Raw genomic sequence first — 26519 nt, forward strand, 5'->3', positions numbered from 1 at the left:
TAAGCATTTATTTAATCAAATAAACATTATATTTAATATAGAAAAACATGATAGAAAAACTTTTATTCAAGGATTTGAATTCTATAACCGATCCAAGCCTACGTGAGTTTTTTCAAAATGAGCAATCAAGAATTATGCGAAAAAGAACTCAACAACAAGGTCAAGGATCTCAAAATTAACTTAATTCTTTTCAATTTTTTGATGATCTTACTGGATCCGGAACTAATCTACCGGAATCTAAATTGTTATTTTAGTTTATTTTTTGTATTTTCTTATAATTTAGTGTTTTTAATTAGTGTTAATTTTTATTTTGAGTTATTATAGTTTATATTTGCATTGAATAAAGTTTTATTTTTAATTTTTCATCATTTTTTAAATTATATCATTATTATAAATAATTACAAATTAAATTAAATACAAATACTTAAATTTGATGTAAAATTTATTACTCAAATTAACTTACAAAATTAAAACAAAGAAAAGCAAAATTAAAAAAAATATATTTTTTATTTGCTACATACCATGGTATTGTAGCATGGTGCTTTGGCTCCAACCCACGCCAATTTGGTGTTTTTTACTCATTTTGCGTCGATTGGAGATGCCCTTAGACATCTCCAACCCATGCTATTTTGGCGTGAAAAACGCCAAAATACGTGAGATGCTGCTCCAATGCAGCGCTATTCGCTACACCAATTTGGTGTGGGATACAGTGCCACGCCAAATTTGGCGTGGTACTGTTCTCAACCCAAATTCGTGATACTATTCATGTAGCAAAAAAAATTTTTTTTTTTTTGTTATTTGAATTAAGTTAAATGATTATTATTATATTAATATTTATAAATAAGCTCATAATAACGATTAATTCAAAAAATAATGAAAAATAAAAAATAAACTTTATTTAATGCAAATATTAAATTACAATAACTCAAAATAAAAATTAACACTAATTTAAATACTAAATTAAAAGAAAATACATATAAACGAAAAAACAATTAGTATTCCGTAAATTAGTTTCGCATCCTGTAAGATCAACAAAATATTGGAAAGCAAAGGCCACCATGCTCTTCGAAATGCTTATTGATCATTTGTGGGAAGAACATATTAATTCATAAAATTAATTACTATCAATATAAAATTTTACTTTTGTGTAATTTTTTTTTTTTTTTTTTTGGTATCATTTTATATTATATGTAATATTTTTTTTATATTAATGTATGTTTATTTGATTAAATAAATGCTTAATTTTATTAAATTAGTATAATTTTCAAAGTAATTATTATTTAATAAAATATCATTCCTAATATTTAATTAATGTATAAAAATGATAAGTGAAAAAGATTAATTATTGGTTATTATAATAAAAGGAAAAAAAAATAAATATTCTAAAAAATATTCTTTTTAGTGTCATATTTGATGCCATGGATTTGGAGATGCAATAGTGTTTTACTTAAAAAATTACACCAATGGTGTACAATGGGTTAGAGATGATCTTAACAGTCTACTAATTGAACTCTTCCAGGTTATTATATAATAATATCTATTGAAGTTGGGGAACAGAAATTGTGTTAGGCAAGACAACTGAATTAAAAGGGCACACGTGACGGCCATGCTGCTAATCCCGAGTTTGATCAAACAATATTATGCCAATTTACTTAGTTAAAGGGTGGATCAACAGAGATATGGTCATAATACTTACTGAGTTAATGGTAGCATAATACACCGTAAGATTGGTTTATAAGACACCCTTTAAAAGTCAGACTTACAGAAGACAAGACAACAAATTATTGATAATCCATAAATCAATCGTACAATTACAATTAAATATTCAATAATTTCGTTTTAAAGAAACATATTTTTCAATGCATACCCAGCCCCAGGATCAATTTGTTGTTCAAAAAAAAAATCTTGGCCTTGGGCATGTTAAGTCATCTCAATAAACAAAAACAAGAAAGAAAACCGGGCAGTTCCCGAATTGAATTATTTATAAGGCTTCCCCAAAGCTTCAGGAAATTAGAGCAACAGGCCAAGATACACATTTGCTGAGATACAGCAAATATAGTTAAGTTATTGGATATTCATTAATTCCAGTTTAATGCTATCATTTCATAGGCAATTAAGAACTTGCCTCTGCTACACATTTCCTTATCCGAAAGACCTTGCAGTCTCCGCCTTCATGATATAACCCACAATATTTCATCTCTTGGATGCACAACCCATACCTTTTTCAATTGCACAATAGCTTAACAAAGATTTCCTAGCGTTGTCGCTTCAAGGAAAACTCTTGCCCTCCAACTACTTGCCACCATTTTTACCTTAATGCAACTGCAGAATAATATTCCATAATACAAAATATGATGCATTATTAGATAAAGTAGGAACAACTAATCTAACATGTTTATGAACCAAAAAATCAAATCGGAAAAGAAGATTATGCCACCAAAAGTATTAATGAATTCTGAGTTCCAACCATAAATGGTGATGCTAAGGAAATGGAAAACTTGGTAACTATAAGCTTTGCCATAGATTTAGCTAAATTTCAAAATTTCAGCGTTTACGTAGAGCTTTTGGCTGGCGTTTTTATGCATGGTAGGGTACCAATAAAGCTGCAGTGGGGTGGATGGGCTCTGGTATCTGAACTCCAGAAGCCTTTCTACAAATAACATTGATACATGATATGGTTGAAGATCTTAGCATTCTTACCTTCCTGTTCTCATCAAGTCAAACTGATTAGGGTTGTCGTAAGAATCATCTTCCTCATGCATGAACATCAACTGACACAATGTATGGAGAAGAAGCATCTTCAAGATCATTATTATCATCTTCTTGGTGATGTGGACATCAGCTGATGAAATGAGAGCATGGAAACCTATCTTGATTTTCGGGAGCATCTGAGCCCTCATCAGCAACAATTCAGAATTCATCCTATACAGCCGATCACTTATGCCTGCTGGCTGTATAAGTTCAAGCTTGTGTTCTGGTTTATGCTGTTGATTAAATCGTCTGGTCTTGACAGGATTATTAGGCAGTTTTCACATAGGTCAAACCTATCGATTCCTTGCAGTCCTTGCATTGTATCTCTCCCCTATTATTGGAGACATCTGCAAACATGCATATAGAGAAGTATCTACTTAACTTGGTCCCAGATGAGCGAAAAAGATTAATTCAGTTAATTTTAAAAGCCAAAAATCCAAACTCATTTTAAATAAGACTAAACGCTATTACTAGGATGAGAAGGAAAAAAAAAAAAAAAAAAAAAATTCTGTTCAGCTGAAACAACCAGCACAATGTACATCTCCCTCGACTTCCTTTGACTTAACTTTTTATTCTACAAACCTCTTCTAATTATTAACAAACTGTCTACCTTAAGCTTCATTGCAGTATTCGTTATCACATGCACCTCCAAGTCCAAGTTCAGTCAGTGGACTTGCCTAATCAATTCAGTAAATCATTCAATTTTCTCCTTCACAAAACTCAAGCCAATTGATGACATACTGAGCTCCTTTTCTTGCTACTTTACAGCTTTTTCTAGTAAATAAATACTTCTACAATAGAAAATAACTGAAGAGTTAGCAATGAAGTTATGCAACAAACTGCCAGGAGAATTAATGAAGCCAAGAAACAACCGATTAGGAACATGACATTTCCTAATGGATTCTAACCGTAAGGAATCTCAAATTTATGTCAGAATACGGCATCGATCAAATGAGCAGAGGAGTTTGTTAATCTTTTTTTAATGATCAATTAGCATAGGAGTCATCATTTGGGATCCAATATTTTACAAAAGTAATAAGAAGCTAAACTTCAACAATAGAACCATATGCTTCATACAGTGGCTGATCAGAGGTTTTAAAAAAGCAGATAATGCATCTTGGTATTTATTCCCATGTAACCCTAGAAGCTACTAATGACATTGTTGTAAGTATACCCGGAAATAAAAGAAATGAGCAAGAATACGATATTACCCCACATATCACAACCCACCCCAACATGGACCTTTGGCCCACTGCCACCACCATGATGAGTACGCATTTTTAGGAAATGGTGATGTTCGGCTAGAATGTTGTTGTCTTGAACCTGAATTAAAGTTGGGAAGAGCATAAACAAATCAAATTTACCAAACTATAGCAAGACAGAGACAGAAAGTGAGTAAAATAATGTCAAGGAGCATCAACAGGTGACATACAATAGCCATCAGAATACGTAGTGTGTATTAACACAAAAAGTATACAATACAAGAAGAACAAATAATCAACATTAAGACAAAAAGAAAGGTAAGATAGTTGAAGGAGCATCATCAGCACTATACACTCACTAGCTGTCAGGAATATGCAATGTGTCTACCCAAATATATGAAATAGAAGAAAAGTTGTCATTAAATAAATTATCTTGAGACAACCAAAGGATTTTGATAAAGCTCAAAATCACATTGATTTTGCCAAGAGCACATATATTAAATTATTTTTTGGGATAATTAAAAGACCTTAACAATAGCTCATAACCACTTGGATTTTGCCATATTACATAATATGTGTGTGTGTGAAGAAAATGAAAGAAGAGAAAACAACCACAAGCTTAATCCTAAACTTCTATTTCTTTCAGCAATGTTAAGAGATGTTAACAGTTCTCAAAGCAGAAACCAAGGAAATAATAGAAATTTAGAAATATAGGGTTGGTAGCATGATTTCTTTTGGGTTAGCTGATTCTTTTCTTCCTTTCTTTTACTTGGATAAGTAAAAGAAATTTAGCAATAGCCTATAAGCATTGGGTACCACATTAGGCACAAGTTTATATCTAAAACAATACTATCTTTTCAAAAAATACTCCCAAAGCAATAAATAGATGAAAATAAGAAGCTCCAATACTTACAATTTGTTTTGTTAAGTAAGCTTTCCCCTCTCTGCATAACGCAGGAATTGCTCCTCCAGAAATGCTTTAGATCAAACAAACGTTAGGGAGCCATCTGGCTGCAAGCTTTGACAGACTGGGCATCGAAAGTTTCCACCTTCAGGAATAATGATACATGACTCACAATATACTGCACAAAAGAAGAAATTAAAATGAATGCTCAATAATAATATTACCCTTAAATATGCTGTTTCCTCTTTTATAGTGAAATATGTTAAAGTGATATTAAATACCATGGCCACAATTTAGAACAACTGGCTGAAAGAGCATCTTTTCGCATGCAGCACAAGATAAATCATCAACAGAAATTTGGTTGAGAGATTTATTTTCAATATTATTTCCAACCAAATTACATTCTTGGATGGTTGCATTTGGAGTGGCCTCAGATCTTTCTGAAGATGTTCTGGTGCAGGTATCATTCCACATTCAACAGTCATTTCCAACAAATTCAAGACTGAGGAAGACATCTCTTCTCCGGAACAATGACTTTCTTGTTGATGAGAAGGAGAATGTAGAGTATTGCCTACGTTTTCAAACGCCTTACTAGGGTTTGATCCAAATAATAACAATCAAACTGCGCGAGAAATGACCACGCTTATTTTCTTCTTCTGAAAAACCAAATAAGAATTCATACAAATCATCATATAAGATTCAGATAAATGCCATATATAAACACGTCTATAAAGGCCAGCAAGTAATGCTTCAATAGACAAGCGGTTCACAATATCAAAGAAAATCGAGCCAAAAGCATCAAAATCCAATCTGAACTGAAAGAGCTTTAATTTATTCCCACTACTCATGAAAGGAAAAAGAGGGAAAAAATCCAATGCAAATTGACAAAATTAAATCCAAGAACACTAAAGAAGACCATTATAAAGGATCTTAATCAATTCCCTTCATCCAAAATTAACATTGTATACAACTAAAAAACTTCAAGTCTTGCCTTCCTCCACTTATGACCCCTTCATGCTGATAACTTACATTTGACCACCAACTTACAAAGACAAAGAATATGAAGTTGAACACTGAAAAGGTGGCGACTTGAATAACCACTACAACAGCAATAAGAGAAGAATAAGAGAGCATTATGCCTTTCATATACATGTACTTGCTTATAGAAGTAATGAAACAACTTAGAGACCCTTCAACCAGCTTCAGATATGGCAGGAATCCTTTAACTTATGTAAAGGCTTTACACATCTTATCAGTAGACCTAACCATCCTTTTCTTGTATCATGTATGTATAAGCCTGAAATTGACAGATTCACTATTTCGTCAACCCAACCAAAGATGACTTTGGGCTCCAGACTAGAGGCAAATAATATTTTCATATCCTGTTTGCAAGAATATCTTCATGTAAAGGATCCACAAGAATCTATTAAAACTGAAAATATTTCTATTAAGTACAAACACATACTGCTTTAATTTTATACACTTTTAAAGGCAAGAAGACCGTTACCCAGAATCAAAAGGACTTGAGAATTATCCAAATAGATGTTCATTATTTGTTTTCTGAAAAATCCAACATTATTTTTGTTAACCCAAGGTGCCCCTAAGTTCTCTATAACCCCAAAACACAATCAATACAGTCAAGTTGACAGCAGCCCTCCAACGCCAAAGCCAATGCCACTTATGACAGTCATGATTTTGTGCTTCAATGGCAAGATTTCTAAATTTTCCATTCCCAAATCCTTGTACAATTTTTTTGTGCTTGGAAGCAAAATTAATTTAAGGAGTGTACCTGCTAGTACTATCTAGAACACTTTTCTATGATATAGAGCAGAAGCAAAAGTGATTCTAAGGAGTTATTTCAAATCGCTGATCCTTCAACTAGACACAGCCACAACAGCTGGTGTTTTGAAGTAGGATTCAGCTCTTCATCAAGCCAGATGTATTAAGAACCTATATGAAACAATATAAAGATTCTCACCTCCCACTTCTCTTTCCCTTCTCTTGTAAGTTAAAGGATACAACTTTGAGAGCACGAAATGCAGCAATTGACAAATACTTGGAAATGATTATAAGGGTGGCGGCAACTGGACAGTGGGACTCATGCAAAATATTCATGGCATTAAACACACCAGAAGCATGAAATGTGGCCACACGCTGCACACATGAAAACAGATACTTCAGAAAGGTGAAACTACATATCAGAATGCAGTTTTCATGGTACCTTCTTACCCAACACAACTGGCTTGTAAAGGAGTTCTCTGCAACAAAAAAGGAAAGTCTTTATATAGGTTTTGTACCCAGCATAAATAAAAAAAATAAAAAAAAAATAAAAAATACACTTACCAAACTAATAACAACTAGATAGCCATAAACTCTACAGAGTAATATACTATACAAGAAGCATTGCTAGTCTCATGGCTATAGTTAACACTCTGGTACTTCCACAGTTTCTTGTAAGCCAGCCATGTTAAGACGTTACAAGTTTAATATATGTATGACCACACCCAGGAAGTAAAGATGTGTGAACAAATATGAAACCATAAATTTACCTCAACCTCAATGCATAACTCAGGCTAAGATTTATATGTTATTGGTAGATTAAAGCTCAAGTCCTATAACTATGATAAATATAATTCTCTCACGTATAAGAAGTAAAAAAAATAGTCACTTATCATCCCTTCTCCTGTTGGATTGTCGTAAAGCCTTTGTAGACTCATGGTGAACTTCTAGCAGATGACTCGTCAGCTTTTGTTCCCACTTCTATATAATTTCTCTTCTAGATTCACAAATCTTAGCATACCCTGAACACCATGTGACTATTTTATAAGTGTGGACTATTGTACCGCATTTTAACTCTACATATCCACTTTTCTGTTGAAGATTCTACCACAGAAATACGCATGAAGCAATTTAAAATCGAGTATTAGGAAGTTAATTCTTCAAAAGACTAAAATTTAATAAACGTTATAATTGCCAAAAATTTAGAACTTTTAAATTTTCATGGTTGTAAAAGGGATATATAGTCAAAGTCTGGGTGCAAATAGCCCCACCATCCATAAATAAGTGATTAAACATTCAAGGTCCAATCTGCTTCTCCATTTATGCTATGTTTGTTCGTTTGTTTGTTTGCTTGTTCTTTTTTTGCATTTAAAAAGATTGCAAAGATGACATAGCAAATTATCAAACTCAGGTTTGTGAGACAAAGCAGCAAAATATTTTCCTAACAAAAACACTTTTGTAAACATTTCTCGAAAACTTGATCACTACTCCACATTTCACGACTCCATTATACTTCAACAGCATAAACAAACAAACAAACAAACAAACAATCATAATTCGATTACTTTTAACTTAACAAACGAAGTATTTATCTAAGTACACAAAAAATCAAAGCAAGCTCTCTCGGCCTTCACATTTTTCAATCTTTGAACTAATTAATCAATTAATAACTTAATTTCTTCTCACTTGTTTGTTTCAGCCAGAAATTAAATAATTATTAACTAAAATTTCATTGAGTAAAAACTAATACATAAATAAATTAAAAATTAAAGACAATGAAACTTACAGACAAACGCAACATTTGAACTCTTCGAGAAATTCCTCCTCGTCTTCATGTTCATTTCCTCGCTGCTCATCTTCTTCCATCAGAGCTTTATCATTATTAATATTATTATTATTATAAATGTTTTCCATTGAGAATCTGAGATTGAAGAGAGAAAGCGCAACAGAGATAGAGACAGAAGTGAGAGGAAGACAGACAGCTAGGAGAGAGGAGAGAAGGTATCATTTGCCAAGTCTGCCCAGTTGCCATTGTGTTTTTAACAAACCGCTTATTGCTTAACTTTTGGGTCCCTTAGATTTAGGATAAATAACAAATAGATCCTTCTATTAAGGGACCTAAATGTGTTATTTTCTGATTTTACAAGGACTGAAGTGTTTTTCTATTTTCTACCTTCTAAGTTTCTAGGGATTAAAATTTAATTTATGATACTTGGGACCTAAGTACTTAACCTAAGAGTAATGCAACAGTTATCGAAGGGTGTGCACCAAATGACATGACAAAATCTTAACCGTTGATTTATTATAAGTTAATATTAATCAATGGTCAGCATTTTGTTACGTCATTCGATGCACAAATTTGGTGTGTAACTTTTGGTAACTCTATCATTTTTCGGTAACCTAAACATGAGGGATCTAAATGTAATTAGCTCTTTAACAGGCCCTTCTAGTATTTTTGGGCTCATATTAATAGTGGTCCATGTCAGCCCACTTACCATCCATCTCTACAACTGTTTTCTATATGGTTTTTCATAGTTTTTACAATTATTTTTGTGTTTTTTTTTTAAATTGCTTTCTGTTCATAATTTTTATAAATAAAAATGTTTTCATAAGTTTTATGAAATTTTTAAAAGACTTTTAATGAATTCAAGGAGGATGATTTCAAATTTTAGAGTATAATTATAAAAAAATATGAATACTTCAGTCTTTAGGCAATTTGAATCTTAAGTATTTTTATTTTGACATTTGAAAGTACCGTTGGAATTTTTTATATCCATGTGATTTATAGTGGAAAAATTGATTTAAGATTTTAAAAATTAATTAATCAAAAGTAATCAAGATACACTTTTGAACTTGAAGCTATATATATATTCTTAAGAGAAATGCTAGTCTTACAAAGACAAATACAAATGGGATATACAAAGACAACCCCTACCCTTGATCTTCATAATTTCTCTCTCTTTTTCTCTTTTTTCATTTTTCGTTTTTTCTTTATTTTTTTCTACACTTTATAGCTTTCTTTATATAAGTTTTGTAAAGATATCATTTTTCTCTTCTAAAAGAGGATGCGTGAATAAAGTGAAAATTTAAACCCATAGGTTAAAGTGCATTTATAAAGACATGTTAAACTCTATGTCATAGAAAGCCTTTTTAATTATTAAAGTATAATTTAGAATCCTTTTAATAATTAATTAAGTCCTTTAACCATAGTTTCAAAACCCCTGGACTAAAGTTTGTGGTCAAAGATTCAAAAACCTTACAACTACAATTATATTTATTTTATTATTTGTTGTGATTAATTCAAACTATACAAGGAATCGGTAGAGACATATTTAATAACAGAAATGATTTTTAGCCCCCATTAAATTTATCAGGATCCCCAACTGCTAGGGGTTGAAGATCTTAGCATTCTTACCTTCCTGGTCTCATCAAGTCAAATCTGATTGAGGGTTGTCGTAAGAATCATTTCCATGCATTGAAACATCAACTGACACAAGTATGGAGAAGGCATCTTAAGATCATTATATCATCTTCTTGGTGATGTGGAACATCAGCTGATGAAATGAGAGCATGGGAAACACTATCTTGATTTTCTGGAGCATCTGAGCCCTATCATCAGACAATTCAGATTCATCCTATACAGCCGATCACTTATGCCTGCTGGCTGTAAAGTTCAAGCTTGTGTTCTGGTTTATGCTGTTGATTAAATGTCCTGGGATCTTGACAGGATATTATGGCAGTTTTCAAATAGGTCAAAACCTACGATTCCTTGCAGTCCTTGGATTTGTATCTCTCCCCTATTATTGGAGACATCTGCAAACATGCATATAGAGAGTATCTACTTAACTTGGTCCCAGATGAGCGAAAAAGATTAATTCAGTTAATTTTAAAAGTCCAAAAATCCAAACTCATTTTAAATAAGACTAAACGCTATTACTAGGATGAGAAGGAAAAAAAAAAAAAAAAAAAAAAATTCTGTTCAGCTGAAACAAACAAGACAATGTACATCTTCCCTCGACTTCCTTTTGACTTAAACTTTTATTCTACCTAAACCTCTACTAATTAATTTAACAAACTGTTTACCTTAAGCTTCATTGCAGTATTCGTTATCACATAGCACCTCCAAGTCCAAGTTCATGTCAGTGGACTTGCCTAATCAATTCAGTAAATCATTCAATTTTCTTCACAAAACTCAAGCCAATTGATAGACATACTGAGCTCCTTTTCTTGCTTACTTTACAGCTTTTCTAGTAAATAAATACTTCTACAATAGAAAATAACTGAAGAGTAGCAATTGAAGTTATGCAACAAACTGCCAGGAGAAATTAATGAAGCCAAGAAACAACCGATAGGAACAATGACATTTCCAATGGATTCTAACCGGTAAGGAATCAAATTTATGTCAGAATATCGGCATCGATCAAATGAGCAGAGGAGTTTGTTAATCTTTTTTAATGATCAATTAGCGTAGGAGTCATCATTGGGCATCCAATATTTACAAAAGTAATAAGAAGCTAAACTTCAACAATAGAACCATATGCTCTACAGTGGCTGATCAGAGGTTTTAAAAAAGCAGATAATGCATCTTGGTATTTATTCCCATGTAACCCTAGAAGCTACTATGACATTTGTTGTAAGTATACGGAAATAAAAAGAAAATGAGCAAGAATACGATTATACCCACATAAATCACAACCCACTCACATGGACCTTTGGCCCACTGCCAGACCACCATGATGAGTACGCATTTTTAGGAAATGGTGATGTTCGGCTAGAATGTTGTTGTCTTGAACCTGAATTAAAGTGGGAAGAGCTAAACAAATCAAATTTACACAAACTATAGCAAGACAGAGACAGAAAGTGAGGTAATAATGTCAAGGAGCATCAACGGTGACATACAATAGCATCAGAAATACGTAGTGTGTATTAACACAAAAAGTATACAATACAAGAAGACAAATAAGCAACATTAAGAAAAAGAAGGTAAGATAAGTTGAAGGGCATCATCAGCAGCTATACCCATCACTAGCTGTCAGGAATATGCAATGTGTCTACCCAAAAATATATGAAATAAGAAGAAAGTTGATCATTAAATAAATTATCTTGAGACAACCAAAGGATTTTGATAAAAGCTCAAAATCACTTGATTTTGCCAAGAGCAATATATTAAATTATTTTTGGGATAATTAAAAGACCTTAACAATAGCTCATAACACTTGGATTTTGCCATATTACATATATATGTGTGTGTGTGAAGAAAATGAAAGAAGAGAAAACAACCTACAAGCTTAATCCTAAACTTCTATTTTTCAGCAATGTTAAGAGATGTTTAACAGTTCTCAAAGCAGAAACCAAGGAAATAATAGAAATTTAGAAATATAGGGTGGTCATGATTCTTTTGGGTTAGCTGATTCTTTTCTTCCTTTTTTTACTTGGATAAGTAAAAGAAATTTTAGCAATAGCCTATAAGCATTGGTACCACATTAGGCACAAGTTTATATCTAAAACAATACTATCTTTATCAAAAAATACTCCCAAAGCAATAATAGATGAAAATAAGGCTCCAATACTTCAATTGTTTGTTTAGTAAAGCTTCCCTCTCTGCTATAACGCAGGAAATTGCTCCTCCAAGAAATGCTTTAGAATCAAACAAACGTTAGGGAGCCATCTGGCTGCAAGCTTTGACCGACTGGGCATCGAAAGTTTCCACTTCAGAATAATGATACATGACTACAATATACTGCACAAAAGAAGAAATTAAAATGAATGCTCAATAATAATATTTACTTAAATATGCTGTTTCCTCTTTATAGTGAAATATGGTTAAAGTGATAATAAATACCCTGACAATTTAGAACAACTGGCTGAAAGAGCATTTTCGCATGCAGCAAAAGATAAATCATCAACAGAAATTTGGTTGAGAGATTTATTTTCAATATTATTTCCAACCAAATTACAATTCTTGGATGGTTGCATTGGAGTGGCCTCAGTCTTCTGAAGATGTTGCTGGTTTGCCGGTCATTTCCACATTCAACAGTCATTTCCAACAATTCAGACTGAGGAAGAATCTCTTCTCCGGAACAATGACTTTCTTGTGATGAGAAGGAGATGTAGAGTATTGCCTACGTTTCAACGCCTTACTAGGGTTTGTCCAAATAAATAACAATCAAACTGCGGCGAGAATGACCACGCTTTTTTCTTCTTCTGAAACCAACCATAAGAATTCATAAAATCATCATATGGATTCAGATAAATGCCATGTATAAACAGCTCAATAAGGCCAGCAAGTAAATGCTTCATAGACAAGCGGTTCCCAATATCAAAAGAAAATCGAGCCAAAAAGCATCAAAATCCAATCTGAACTGAAAGAGCTTTAATTTTTCCCATATCATGAAAGGAAAAAGAGGAAAAAATCCAATGCAAATTGACAAAATTAATCCAAAGAAACACTAAAGAAGACCATTATAAAGGATCTTAATCAATCCCTTCATCCAAAATTAACATTGTATACAACTAAAAAAACTTCAAGTCTTGCCTTCTCCACTTATGACCCCTTCATGTGATAACTACATTTGACACCAAACTTAACAAAGACAAAAGAATATGAAGAATTGAACACTGAAAAAGGTGGCGACTTGAATAACCACTACAACAGCAATAAGGAAGATATAAGAGAGATTATGCCTCATATACATGTACTTGCTATAGAAGTAATGAACAACTTAGAGAGCCCTTCAACCAGCTTCAGATATGGCCAAAGGAATCCTTTAACTATGTAAAGGCTTTACACATCTTATCAGTAGACCTTAATCATCCATTTTTTGTATCATGTATGTATAAGCTGAAATGACAGATTCACTATTGTCAACCCAACCAAAGATGACTTTGGGCTCCAGACTAGAGGCAAATAATATTTTCATATCCTGGCAAGATATCTCATGTAAAGGAATCCCCAAGAAATCATATTAAAACTGAAAATATTCCTATTAAGTACAAACACATACTGCTTTAATTTATACACTTTTAAAGGCAAGAAGACCTGTTACCAGAATCAAAAGGACTTGAGAATTATCCAAATAGATGTTATTATTTGTTTTCTGAAAAATCCAACATTATTTTGTTAACCAAGGTGCCCCTAAGTTCTCTATAACCCCAAAACACAATCAATACAAGCAAGTTGACAGCAGCCCTCCAACGCCAAAGCCAATGCCACTTATGACAGTCATGATTTTGTGCTTCAATGGCAAGATTTCTAAATTTTCCATTCCCAAAATCCTTGTACAATTTTTTTGTGCTTGGAAGCAAAAAATTAAGGAGTGTACCTGCTAGTACTATCTAGAACACTTTTCTATGATATAGAGCAGAAGCAAAAGTGATTCTAAGGAGTTATTCAAATCGCTGATCCTTCAACTAGACACAGCTACAAGCAGCTGGATGTTTTGAAGTAGGATTCAGTCTTTCATCAAGCCAGATATTAAGAACCTATTGAAACAATATAAAGATTCTCACCTCCCATTCTCTTTCCCTTCTCTTGTAAGTTAAAGGATACAACTTTGAGAGCACGAAATGCAGCAATTGACAAATACTTGGGAATGATTATAAGGGTGGCGGCAACGGACAGTGGGACTCCTGCAAATACATGGCATTAAACACACACAGAAGCATGAAATGTGGCCACACGCTGCACCACATGAAAACAGATACTTCAGAAAGGTGAAACACATATCAGAATGCAGTTTTCATGTGGGACCTTCTTACCCAACACAACTGGCGTAAAGGAGTTCTCTGCAACAAAAAAGGAAAGTTTATTAGGTTTTGTACCCAGCATAAATAAAAAAAATAAAAAAAATAAAAAATACACTTACCAAACTAAAACAACTAGATAGCCATAAACTCTACAGAGTAATATACTATAAAAGAAGCATTGCTAAAGTCTCATGGCTATAGTTAACACTCTGGTACTTCCACAGTTTCTTGTAAGCCACCATTAAAGAACAGTTAAAAGTTTAATATGTATGACCACACCCAGGAAGTAAAGAGTGTGAACAAATATGAAAAACCATAAATTTACCTCAACCTCAATGCATAACTCAGGCTAGATTATATGTTATTGGTGTAGATTAAAGCTCAAGTCCTACTATGATAAATATAAACTCTCACGTATAAGAAGTAAAAAAATTGTACGTATCAGCCCTTATTGTATTTTCTTATAATTTTAGTGTTTTTAAATTAGTGTTAATTTTTATTTTGAGTTATTATAGTTTAATATTTGCATTGAATAAAGTTTTATTTTTAATTTTTCATCATTTTTTAAATTATATCATTATTATAAATAATTATCAAATTAAATTAAATACAAATACTTAAATTTGATGTAAAATTTATTACTCAAATTAACTTAACAAAATTAAAAACAAAGAAAAGCAAAATTAAAAAAAATATATTTTTTATTTGTGCTACAATACCATGGTATTGTAGCATGGTGCTTTGGCTCCAACCCACGCCAATTTGGTGTTTTTTACGTCATTTTTGCGTCGATTGGAGATGCCCTTAGGACATCTCCAACCCATGCTATTTTGGCGTGAAAAACGCCAAAATAGCGTGAGATGCTGCTCCAATGCAGCGCTATTCGCTACACCAATTTGGTGTGGATGAACAGTGCCACGCCAAATTTGGCGTGGTACTGTTCATCAACACCAAATTGGCGTGATACTATTCATGTAGCAAAAAAAATTTTTTTTTTTTTGTTATTTGAATTTAAGTTAATATGATTATTATTTATATTAATATTTATAATAATAAGCTCATAATAACGATATAATTCAAAAAATAATGAAAAATTAAAAATAAACTTTATTTAATGCAAATATTAAATTACAATAACTCAAAATAAAAATTAACACTAATTTAAAAATACTAAAATTAAAAGAAAATACAATATAAACGAAAATAACAAATTAGTATTCCGGTAAATTAGTTTCGCATCCTGTAAGATCAACAAAATATTGGAAAGAACAAAGGCTCACCATGCTCTTCGAAATGCATTAATTGATCATTTGTGGGAAGAACATATTAATTCATAAAATTAAATTACTATCAATATAAAATTTTACTTTTGTGTAATTTTTTTTTTTTTTTTTTTGGTATCATTTTATATTATATGTAATATTTTTTTTTATATTAAATGTAATGTTTATTTGATTAAATAAATGCTTAATTTTATTAAATTAGTATAATTTTCAAAGTAATTATTATTTAATAAAAATATCATTCCTAATATTTAATTAATGTATAAAAAATGATAAGTGAAATAGATTAATTATTGGTTATTATAATAAAAGGAAAAAAAAAATAAATATTCTAAAAAATATTCTTTTTAGTGTCATATTTGATGCCATGGATTTGGAGATGCAATAGTGTTTTACTTAAAAAATTACACCAAATGTGGTACAATGGGTTAGAGATGATCTTAACAGTCTACTAATTGAACTCTTCCAGGTTATTTATATAATAATATCTATTGAAGTTGGGGAACAGAAAGTTGTGTTAGGCAAGACAACTGAATTAAAAGGGCACACGTGACGGCCATGCTGCTAATCCCGAGTTTGATCAAACAATATTATGCACAATTTACTTAGTTAAAGGGTGGATCAACAGAGATAGATGGTCATAATACTTACTGAGTTAATGGTAGCATTAATACACCGTAAGATTGGTTTATAAGACACCCTTTAAAAGTCAAGACTTACAGAAGACAAGACAAACAAAATTATTGATAATCCATAAATCAATCGTACAATTACAATTAAATATTTCAATAAATTTCGTTTTAAAGAAACATATTTTTCAATGCATACCCAGCCCCAGGATCAATTTGTTGTTCAAAAAAAAAATCTTGGCCTTGGGCATGTTAAAGTCATCTCAATAAACAAAAAACAAGAAAGAAAACCGGGCAGTTCCCGAATTGAATTAATTTATAAAGGCTTCCCCAAAGCTTCAGGAAATTAGAGCAACAGGCCAAGATACACATTTGCTGAGATACAGCAAATATAGTTAAGTTATTGGATATTCATTAATTCCAGTTTAATGCTATCATTTCATAGGCAATTAAGAACTTGCCTCTGCTACACATTATCCTTATCCGAAAGACCTTGCAGTCTCCGCCTTCATGATATAACCCACAATATTTCATCTCTTTGGATGCACAACCCATACCTTTTTCAATTGCACAATAGCTTAACAAAGATTTCCTAGCGTTGTCGCTTCAAGGAAAACTCTTGCCCTCCAACTACTTGCCACCATTTTTACCTTAATGCAACTGCAGAAAGAAGATGCAGAATAATATTTCAATAAATACAAAATATGATGCAATATATTAGATAAAGTAGGAACAAGCTAATCTAACATGTTTATGAACCAAAAAATCAAAATCGGAAAAGAAAGATTATGCTGCCAAAAGTATTAATGAATTCTGATTTCCAACCATAAAATGGTGAATGCTAAGGAAATGGAAAACTTGGTAACTATAAGCTTATGCCATAGATTTAGCTAAATTTCAAAATTTCAGCGTTTGTGTAGAGCTTTTGGCTGGTGTTTTTATGCATGGTAGGGTACCGATACAGCTGCAGTGGGGTGGGATGGGCTCTGGTATCTGAAACTCCAGAAGCCTTTCTACAAATAACATATGATACATGATATGGTTGAAGATCTTAGCATTCTTACCTTCCTGTTCTCATCAAGTCAAATCTGATTGAGGGTTGTCGTAAGAATCATCTTCCTCATGCATTGAAACATCAACTGACACAATGTATGGAGAAGAAGCATCTTCAAGATCATTATTATCATCTTCTTGGTGATGTGGAACATCAGCTGATGAAATGAGAGCATGGGAAACACTATCTTGATTTTCTGGAGCATCTGAGCCCTCATCATCAGACAATTCAGAATTCATCCTATACAGCAGATCACTTATGCCTGCTGGCTGTATAAGTTCAAGCTTGTGTTCTGGTTTATGCTGTTGATTAAATCGTCCTGGGATCTTGACAGGATTATTATGGCAGTTTTCACATAGGTCAAAACCTATCGATTCCTTGCAGTCCTTGCATTTGTATCTCTCCCCTATTATTGGAGACATCTGCAAACATGTGTATAGAGAAGTATCTACTTAACTTGGTCCCAGATGAGCGAAAAAGATTAATTCAGTTAATTTTAAAAGTCCAAAAATCCAAACTCATTTTAAATAAGACTAAACGCTATTACTTAGGATGAGAAGGAAAAAAAAAAAAAAAAAAAAAAATTCTGTTCAGCTGAAACAACCAAGCACAATGTACATCTTCCCTCGACTTCCTTTTGACTTAAACTTTTTATTCTACCTAAACCTCTTACTAATTAATTTAACAAACTGTCTACCTTAAGCTTCATTGCAGTATTCGTTATCACATAGCACCTCCAAGTCCAAGTTCATGTCAGTGGACTTGCCTAATCAATTAAGTTAATCATTCAATTTTCTCCTTCACAAAACTCAAGCCAATTGATAGACATACTGAGCTTCTTTTCTTGCTTACTTTACAGCTTTTTCTAGTAAATAAATACTTCTACAATAGAAAATAACTGAAGAGTTAGCAATTGAAGTTATGCAACAAACTGCCAGGAGAAATTAATGAAGCCAAGAAACAACCGATTAGGAACAATGACATTTCCTAATGGATTCTAACCGGTAAGGAATCTCAAATTTATGTCAGAATATCGGCATCGATCAAATGAGCAGAGGAGTTTGTTAATCTTTTTTTAATGATCAATTAGCAGTAGGAGTCATCATTTGGGCATCCAATATTTTACAAAAGTAATAAGAAGCTAAACTTCAACAATAGAACCATATGCTTCATACAGTGGCTGATCAGAGGTTTTAAAAAAGCAGATAATGCATCTTGGTATTTATTCCCATGTAACCCTAGAAGCTACTAATGGCATTTATGTTGTAAGTATACCCGGAAATAAAAAGAAAATGAGCAAGAAATAAATATTACCCCACATAAATCACAACCCACTCCAACATGGACCTTTGGCCCACTGCCAGACCACCATGATGAGTACGCATTTTTAGGAAATGGTGATGTTCGGCTAGAATGTTGTTGTCTTGAACCTGTATTAAAGTTGGGAAGAGGATAAACAAATCAAATTTACACAAACTATAGCAAGACAGAGACAGAAACTGAGGTAAAATAATGTCAAGGAGCATCAACAGGTGACATACAATAGCCATCAGAAATACGTAGTGTGTATTAACACAAAAAGTATACAATACAAGAAGAACAAATAATGCAACATTAAGACAAAAAGAAAGGTAAGATAAGTTGAAGGAGCATCACCGGCAGCTATACACTCACTAGCTGTCAGGAATATGCAATGTGTCTACCCAAAAATATATGAAATAAGAAGAAAGTTGATCATTAAATAAATTATCTTTGAGACAACCAAAGGATTTTGATAAAAGCTCAAAATCACATTGATTTTGCCAAGAGCACATATATTAAATTATTTTTTGGGATGATTAAAAGACCTTAACAATAGCTCATAACCACTTGGATTTTGCCATATTACATATATATGTGTGTGTGTGAATAAAATGAAAGAAGAGAAAACAACCTACAAGCTTAATCCTAAACTTCTATTTCTTTCAGCAAAGTTAAGAGATGTTTAACAGTTCTCAAAGCAGAAACCAAGGAAATAATAGAAATTTAGAAATATAGGGTTGGTAGCATGATTTCTTTTGGGTTAGCTGATTCTTTTCTTCCTTTCTTTTACTTGGATAAGTAAAAGAAATTTTAGCAATAGGCTATAAGCATTGGGTACCACATTAGGCACAAGTTTATATCTAAAACAATACTATCTTTATCACAAAATACTCCCAAAGCAATAAATAGATGAAAATAAGAAGCTCCAATACTTACAATTTGTTTGTTTAAGTAAAGCTTTCCCTCTCTCTGCATATAACGCAGGAAATTGCTCCTCCAAGAAATGCTTTAGAATCAAACAAACGTTAGGGAGCCCACGTGGCTGCAAGCTTTGACAGACTGGGCATCGAAAGTTTCCACCTTCAGGAATAATGATACATGACTCACAATATACTGCACAAAAGAAGAAATTAAAATGAATGCTCAATAATAATATTTACCCTTAAATATGCTGTTTCCTCTTTTATAGTGAAATATGGTTAAAGTGATATTAAATACCATGGCCACAATTTAGAACAACTGGCTGAAAGAGCATCTTTTCACATGCAGCACAGGATAAATCATCAACGGAAATTTGGTTGAGAGATTTATTTTCAATATTATTTCCAACCAAATTACATTCTTGGATGGTTGCATTTGGAGTGGCCTCAGATCTTTCTGAAGATGTTGCTGGTTTGCAGGTATCATTTCCACATTCAACAGTCATTTCCAACAAATTCAAGACTGAGGAAGACATCTCTTCTCCGGAACAATGACTTTCTTGTTGATGAGAAGGAGAATGTAGAGTATTGCCTACGTTTTCAAACGCCTTACTAGGGTTTGATCCAAATAAATAACAATCAAACTGCGGCGAGAAATGACCACGCTTATTTTCTTCTTCTGAAAAACCAAATAAGAATTCATACAAATCATCATATAAGGAATTCAGATAAAATGCCATAAGTATAAACAACTCCAATAAGGCCAGCAAGTAAATGCTTCAATAGACAAGCGGTTCACAATATCAAAAGAAAATCGAGCCAAAAAGCATCAANACAGTGGCTGATCAGAGGTTTTAAAAAAGCAGATAATGCATCTTGGTATTTATTCCCATGTAACCCTAGAAGCTACTAATGGCATTTATGTTGTAAGTATACCCGGAAATAAAAAGAAAATGAGCAAGAAATAAATATTACCCCACATAAATCACAACCCACTCCAACATGGACCTTTGGCCCACTGCCAGACCACCATGATGAGTACGCATTTTTAGGAAATGGTGATGTTCGGCTAGAATGTTGTTGTCTTGAACCTGTATTAAAGTTGGGAAGAGGATAAACAAATCAAATTTACACAAACTATAGCAAGACAGAGACAGAAACTGAGGTAAAATAATGTCAAGGAGCATCAACAGGTGACATACAATAGCCATCAGAAATACGTAGTGTGTATTAACACAAAAAGTATACAATACAAGAAGAACAAATAATGCAACATTAAGACAAAAAGAAAGGTAAGATAAGTTGAAGGAGCATCACCGGCAGCTATACACTCACTAGCTGTCAGGAATATGCAATGTGTCTACCCAAAAATATATGAAATAAGAAGAAAGTTGATCATTAAATAAATTATCTTTGAGACAACCAAAGGATTTTGATAAAAGCTCAAAATCACATTGATTTTGCCAAGAGCACATATATTAAATTATTTTTTGGGATGATTAAAAGACCTTAACAATAGCTCATAACCACTTGGATTTTGCCATATTACATATATATGTGTGTGTGTGAATAAAATGAAAGAAGAGAAAACAACCTACAAGCTTAATCCTAAACTTCTATTTCTTTCAGCAAAGTTAAGAGATGTTTAACAGTTCTCAAAGCAGAAACCAAGGAAATAATAGAAATTTAGAAATATAGGGTTGGTAGCATGATTTCTTTTGGGTTAGCTGATTCTTTTCTTCCTTTCTTTTACTTGGATAAGTAAAAGAAATTTTAGCAATAGGCTATAAGCATTGGGTACCACATTAGGCACAAGTTTATATCTAAAACAATACTATCTTTATCACAAAATACTCCCAAAGCAATAAATAGATGAAAATAAGAAGCTCCAATACTTACAATTTGTTTGTTTAAGTAAAGCTTTCCCTCTCTCTGCATATAACGCAGGAAATTGCTCCTCCAAGAAATGCTTTAGAATCAAACAAACGTTAGGGAGCCCACGTGGCTGCAAGCTTTGACAGACTGGGCATCGAAAGTTTCCACCTTCAGGAATAATGATACATGACTCACAATATACTGCACAAAAGAAGAAATTAAAATGAATGCTCAATAATAATATTTACCCTTAAATATGCTGTTTCCTCTTTTATAGTGAAATATGGTTAAAGTGATATTAAATACCATGGCCACAATTTAGAACAACTGGCTGAAAGAGCATCTTTTCACATGCAGCACAGGATAAATCATCAACGGAAATTTGGTTGAGAGATTTATTTTCAATATTATTTCCAACCAAATTACATTCTTGGATGGTTGCATTTGGAGTGGCCTCAGATCTTTCTGAAGATGTTGCTGGTTTGCAGGTATCATTTCCACATTCAACAGTCATTTCCAACAAATTCAAGACTGAGGAAGACATCTCTTCTCCGGAACAATGACTTTCTTGTTGATGAGAAGGAGAATGTAGAGTATTGCCTACGTTTTCAAACTCCTTACTAGGGTTTGATCCAAATAAATAACAATCAAACTGCGGCGAGAAATGACCACGCTTATTTTCTTCTTCTGAAAAACCAAATAAGAATTCATACAAATCATCATATAAGGAATTCAGATAAAATGCCATAAGTATAAACAACTCCAATAAGGCCAGCAAGTAAATGCTTCAATAGACAAGCGGTTCACAATATCAAAAGAAAATCGAGCCAAAAAGCATCAAAATCCAATCTGAACTGAAAGAGCCTTGATTTATTCCCACTACTCATGAAAGGAAAAAGAGGGAAAAAGTCCAATGCAAATTGACAAAATTAAATCCAAAGAACACTAAAGAAGACCATTATAAAGGATCTTAATCAATTCCATTCATCCAAAATTAACATTGTATACAACTAAAAAAATTCCAAGTCTTCCCTTCCTCCACATGTGACCCCTTCATGCTGATAACTTACATTTGACCACCAAACTTAACAAAGACAAAAGAATATGAAGAATTGAACATTGAAAAATGTGGCGACTTGAATAACCACTACAACAGCAATAAGAGAAGATATAAGAGAGCATTATGCCTTTCATAATAAATGTACTTGCTTATAGAAGTAATGAAACAACTTAGAGAGCCCTTCAACCAGCTTCAGATATGGCCAAAGGAATCCTTTAACTTATGTAAAGGCTTTACACATCTTATCAGTAGACCTTAATCCATCCATTTTCTTGTATCATGTATGTATAAGCCTGAAATTGACAGATTCACTATTTCGTCAACCCAACCAAAGATGACTTTGGGCTCCAGACTAGAGGCAATGTGTATGAATAATATTTTCATATCCTGTTTGCAAGAATATCTTCATGTAAAGGACTCCACAAGAAATCATATTAAAACTGAAAATATTTCCTCTTAAGTACAAACACATACTGCTTTAATTTTATACACTTTTAAAGGCAAGAAGACCTGTTACCCAGAATTAAAAGGACTTGAGAATTATCCAAATAGATGTTCATTATTTTTTTTCTGAAAAATCCAACATTATTTTTGTTAACCCAAGGTGCCCCTAAGTTCTCTATAACCCCAAAACACAATCAATACAGTCAAGTTGACAGCAGCCCTCCAATGCCAAAGGCAATGCCACTTATGACAGTTATGATTTTGTGCTTCAATGGCAAGATTTCTAAATTTTCCATTCCCAAAAATCCTTGTACAATTTTTTTGTGCTTGGAAGCAAAATTAATTTAAGGAGTGTACCTGCTAGTACTATCTAGAACACTTTTCTATGATATAGAGTAGAAGCAAAAGTGATTCTAAGGAGTTATTTCAAATCGCTGATCCTTCAACTAGACACAGCTCACAAGCAGCTGGATGTTTTGAAGTAGGATTCAAGTCTTTCATCAAGCCAGATGTATTAAGAACCTATATGAAACAAATATAAAGATTCTCACCTCCCACTTCTCTTTCCCTTCTCTTGAAGGTTAAAGGATACAACTTTGAGAGCACGAAATGCAGCAATTGACAAATACTTGGGAAATGATTATACGGGTGGCGGCAAACTGGACAGTGGGACTCATGCCAAACATTCATGGCACTAAACACACACCAGAAGCATGAAATGTGGCCACACGCTGTACACATGAAAACAGATACTTCAGAAAGGTGAAACTACATATCAGAATGCAGTTTTCATGTGGTACCTTCTTACCCAACACAACTGGCTTGTAAAGGAGTTCTCTGCAACAAAAAAGGAAAGTCTTTATATAGGTTTTGTACCCAGCATAAATAAAAAAAAAAAGTACACTTACCAAACTAATAACAACTGGATAGCCATAAACTCTACAGGGTAATATACTATACAAGAAGCATTGCTAAAGTCTCATGGCTATTAGTTAACACTCTGGTACTTCCACAGTTTCTTGTAAAACCACCATTTAAATAACAGTTAAAAGTTTAATATATGTATGACCACACCCAGGAAGTAAAGATGTGTGAACAAATATGGGAACCATAAATTTACCTCAACCTCAATGCATAACTCAGGCTAAGATTTATATGTTATTGGTAGATTAAAGCTCAAGTCCTATAACTATGATAAATATAATTCTCTTACGTATAAGAAGTAAAAAAAATAGTCACTTATCATCCCTTCTCCTGTTGGATTGTCGTAAAGCCTTTGTAGACTCATAGTGAACTTCTAGCAGATGACTTGTCAGCTTTTGTTCCCACTTCTATATAATTTCTCTTCTAGATTCACAAATCTTAGCATACCCTGAACACCATGTGACTATTTTATAAGTGTGGACTATTGTACCGCATTTTAACTCTACATATCCACTTTTCTGTTGAAGATTCTACCACAGAAATACACATAAAGCAATTTAAAATCGAGTATTAGGAAGTTAATTCTTCAAAAGACTAAATTTTAATAAACGTTATAATTGCCAAAAATTTAGAACTTTTAAATTTTGATGGTGGTAAAAGGGATATATAGTCAAAGTCTGGGTGCAAATAGCCCCACCATCCATATATAAGTGATTAAACATTCAAGGTCCAATCTGCTTCTCCATTTATGGTATGTTTGTTCGTTTGTTTGTTTGCCTGTTCTTTTTTTGCATTTAAAAAGATTGCAAAGATGACATAGCAAATTATCAAACTCAGGTTTGTGAGACAAAGCAGCAAAATATTTTCCTAACAAAAACACTTTTGTAAACATTTCTCGAAAACTTGATCACTACTCCACGTTTCACGACTCCATTATACTTCAACAGCATAAACAAACAAACAAACAAACAATCATAATTCGATTACTTTTAACTTAACAAACGAAGTATTTATCTAAGTACACAAAAAATCAAAGCAAACTCTCTCGGCCTTCACATTTTTCAATCTTTGAACTAATTAATCAATTAATAACTTAATTTCTTCTCACTTGTTTGTTTCAGCCAGAAATTAAATAATTATTAACTAAAATTTCATTGAATAAAAACTAATACATAAATAAATTAAAAATTAAAGACGATGAAACTTACAGACAAACGCAACATTTGAACTCTTCGAGAAATTTCTCCTCGTCTTCATGTTCATTTCCTCGCTGCTCATCTTCTTCCATCAGAGCTTTATCATTATTAATATTATTATTATTATAAATGTTTTCCATTGAGAATCTGAGATTGAAGAGAGAAAGTGAAACAGAGATAGAGACAGAAGTGAGAGGAAGACAGACAGCTAGGAGAGAGGAGAGAAGGTATCATTTGCCAAGTCTGCCCAGTTGCCATTGTGTTTTTAACAAACTGCTTATTGCTTAACCTTTAGGTCCCTTAGATTTAGGATAAATAACAAATAGATCCTTCTATTAAGGGACCTAAATGTGTTATTTTCTGATTTTACAAGGACTGAAGTGTTTTTCTATTTTCTACTTTCTAAGTTTCTACATCTAGGGATTAAAATTTAATTTATGATACTTGGGACCTAAGTACTTAAGCTAAACGTGAGGGATCTAAATGTAATTAGCTCTTTAATAGGCCCTTCTAGTATTTTTGGGCTCATATTAATAGTGGTCCATGTCAGCCCACTTACCATCCATCGCTACAACTGTTTTCTATATGGTTTTTCATAGTTTTTACAATTATTTTTGTGTTTTTTTTTTAAATTGCTTTCTGTTTATAATTTTTATAAATAAAAATGTTTTCATAAGTTTTATGAAATTTTTAAAAGACTTTTAATGAATTCAAGGAGGATGATTTCAAATTTTAGAGTATAATTATAAAAAAATATGAATACTTCAGTCTTTAGGCAATTTGAATCTTAAGTATTTTTATTTTGACATTTGAAAGTACCGTTGGAATTTTTTATATCCACGTGATTTATAGTGGAAAAATTGATTTAAGATTTTAAAAATTAATTAATCAAAAGTAATCGAGATACACCTTTGAACTTGAAGCTATATATATATATTCTTAAAGAGGATGTGTGAATAAAGTGAAAATTTAAACCCCTAGGTTAAAGTGCACTTATAAAGACATTTTAAACTCTATGTCAGTAGAAAGCCTTTTTAATTATTAAAGTATAATTTAGAATCCTTTTAATAATTAATTAAGTCCTTTAACCATAGTTTCAAAACCCCTGGACTAAAGTTTGTGGTCAAAGATTCAAAAACTTTACAACTACAATTATATTTATTTTATTATTTGTTGTGATTAATTCAAAGCTATACAAGGAATCGGTAGAGACATATTTAATAACAGAAATGATTTTTAGCCCCCATTAAATTTATCAGGATCCCCAACTTTAAAATGTATTGTTTTTTTTTTAAGTTTAACCTTAATGAAATTATAATTTCTAAATACACTTATTTTCTATTTTATAATTTTTGTTTTAATTTCTAATAATTAATTCTTACATAAACCACAAATCTAAATTTTCTAAATCAGTGGGTTTTTTTTTTTTTTTTTAATTTCAAACAATTCT

At 32.4% G+C, this 26519-nt stretch overlaps 1 protein-coding gene and 1 pseudogene across 3 annotated transcripts; both read right to left on the bottom strand.

The window, feature by feature from the left end:
* Nucleotides 1-2838: 2838 nt before the first annotated feature.
* Nucleotides 2839-8502, bottom strand: LOC116125109 (annotated as a pseudogene).
* An 8233-nt stretch (nt 8503-16735) lies between these two features.
* Nucleotides 16736-25290, bottom strand: LOC116125833 (E3 ubiquitin-protein ligase PRT1-like). 3 transcript variants are annotated; one of them, XM_031411541.1, is made up of 8 exons: nt 25082-25290; nt 23758-23786; nt 23501-23680; nt 21752-22132; nt 21470-21646; nt 20546-20661; nt 17359-17770; nt 16736-16954 (listed from the first exon to the last, which is right to left on the bottom strand). In XM_031411541.1, the coding sequence occupies exons 1-7, from the start codon at nt 25207-25209 to the stop codon at nt 17372-17374; spliced, it is 1410 nt and encodes a 469-aa protein (XP_031267401.1). In that variant the 5' UTR covers nt 25210-25290; the 3' UTR covers nt 16736-16954; nt 17359-17371. The 3 variants fall into 3 exon arrangements, with proteins under 3 accessions (XP_031267401.1, XP_031267409.1, XP_031267416.1); XM_031411549.1 differs by lacking the exon at nt 25082-25290 and having other exon boundaries at nt 23750-23786; XM_031411556.1 differs by lacking the exons at nt 20546-20661; nt 21470-21646; nt 21752-22132; ... (1 more) ...; nt 23758-23786; nt 25082-25290 and adding exons at nt 18663-18778; nt 19587-19763; nt 19869-20352.
* Between the last annotated feature and the right edge of the window lie 1229 nt (nt 25291-26519).

The sequence above is a fragment of the Pistacia vera genome, unplaced genomic scaffold (genome assembly GCF_008641045.1).
Source record: "Pistacia vera cultivar Batoury unplaced genomic scaffold, PisVer_v2 Contig104, whole genome shotgun sequence".
NCBI lineage: Eukaryota > Viridiplantae > Streptophyta > Magnoliopsida > Sapindales > Anacardiaceae > Pistacia > Pistacia vera.

Bases quoted from the DNA above. Each gene is read 5' to 3' on its own strand.
- LOC116125833 (XM_031411541.1), bottom strand. From the start codon at position 25,209: ATGGAAAACATTTATAATAATAATAATATTAATAATGATAAAGCTCTG. The intron at 23,787-25,081 runs GTAAGTTTCATC...TTTTTGTTGCAG, and splicing joins TTCAAATGTTGCGTTTGTCT to AGAACTCCTTTACAAGCCAG. The intron at 22,133-23,500 runs GTGAGAATCTTT...TTGGTTTTTCAG, and splicing joins AAGGGAAAGAGAAGTGGGAG to AAGAAGAAAATAAGCGTGGT.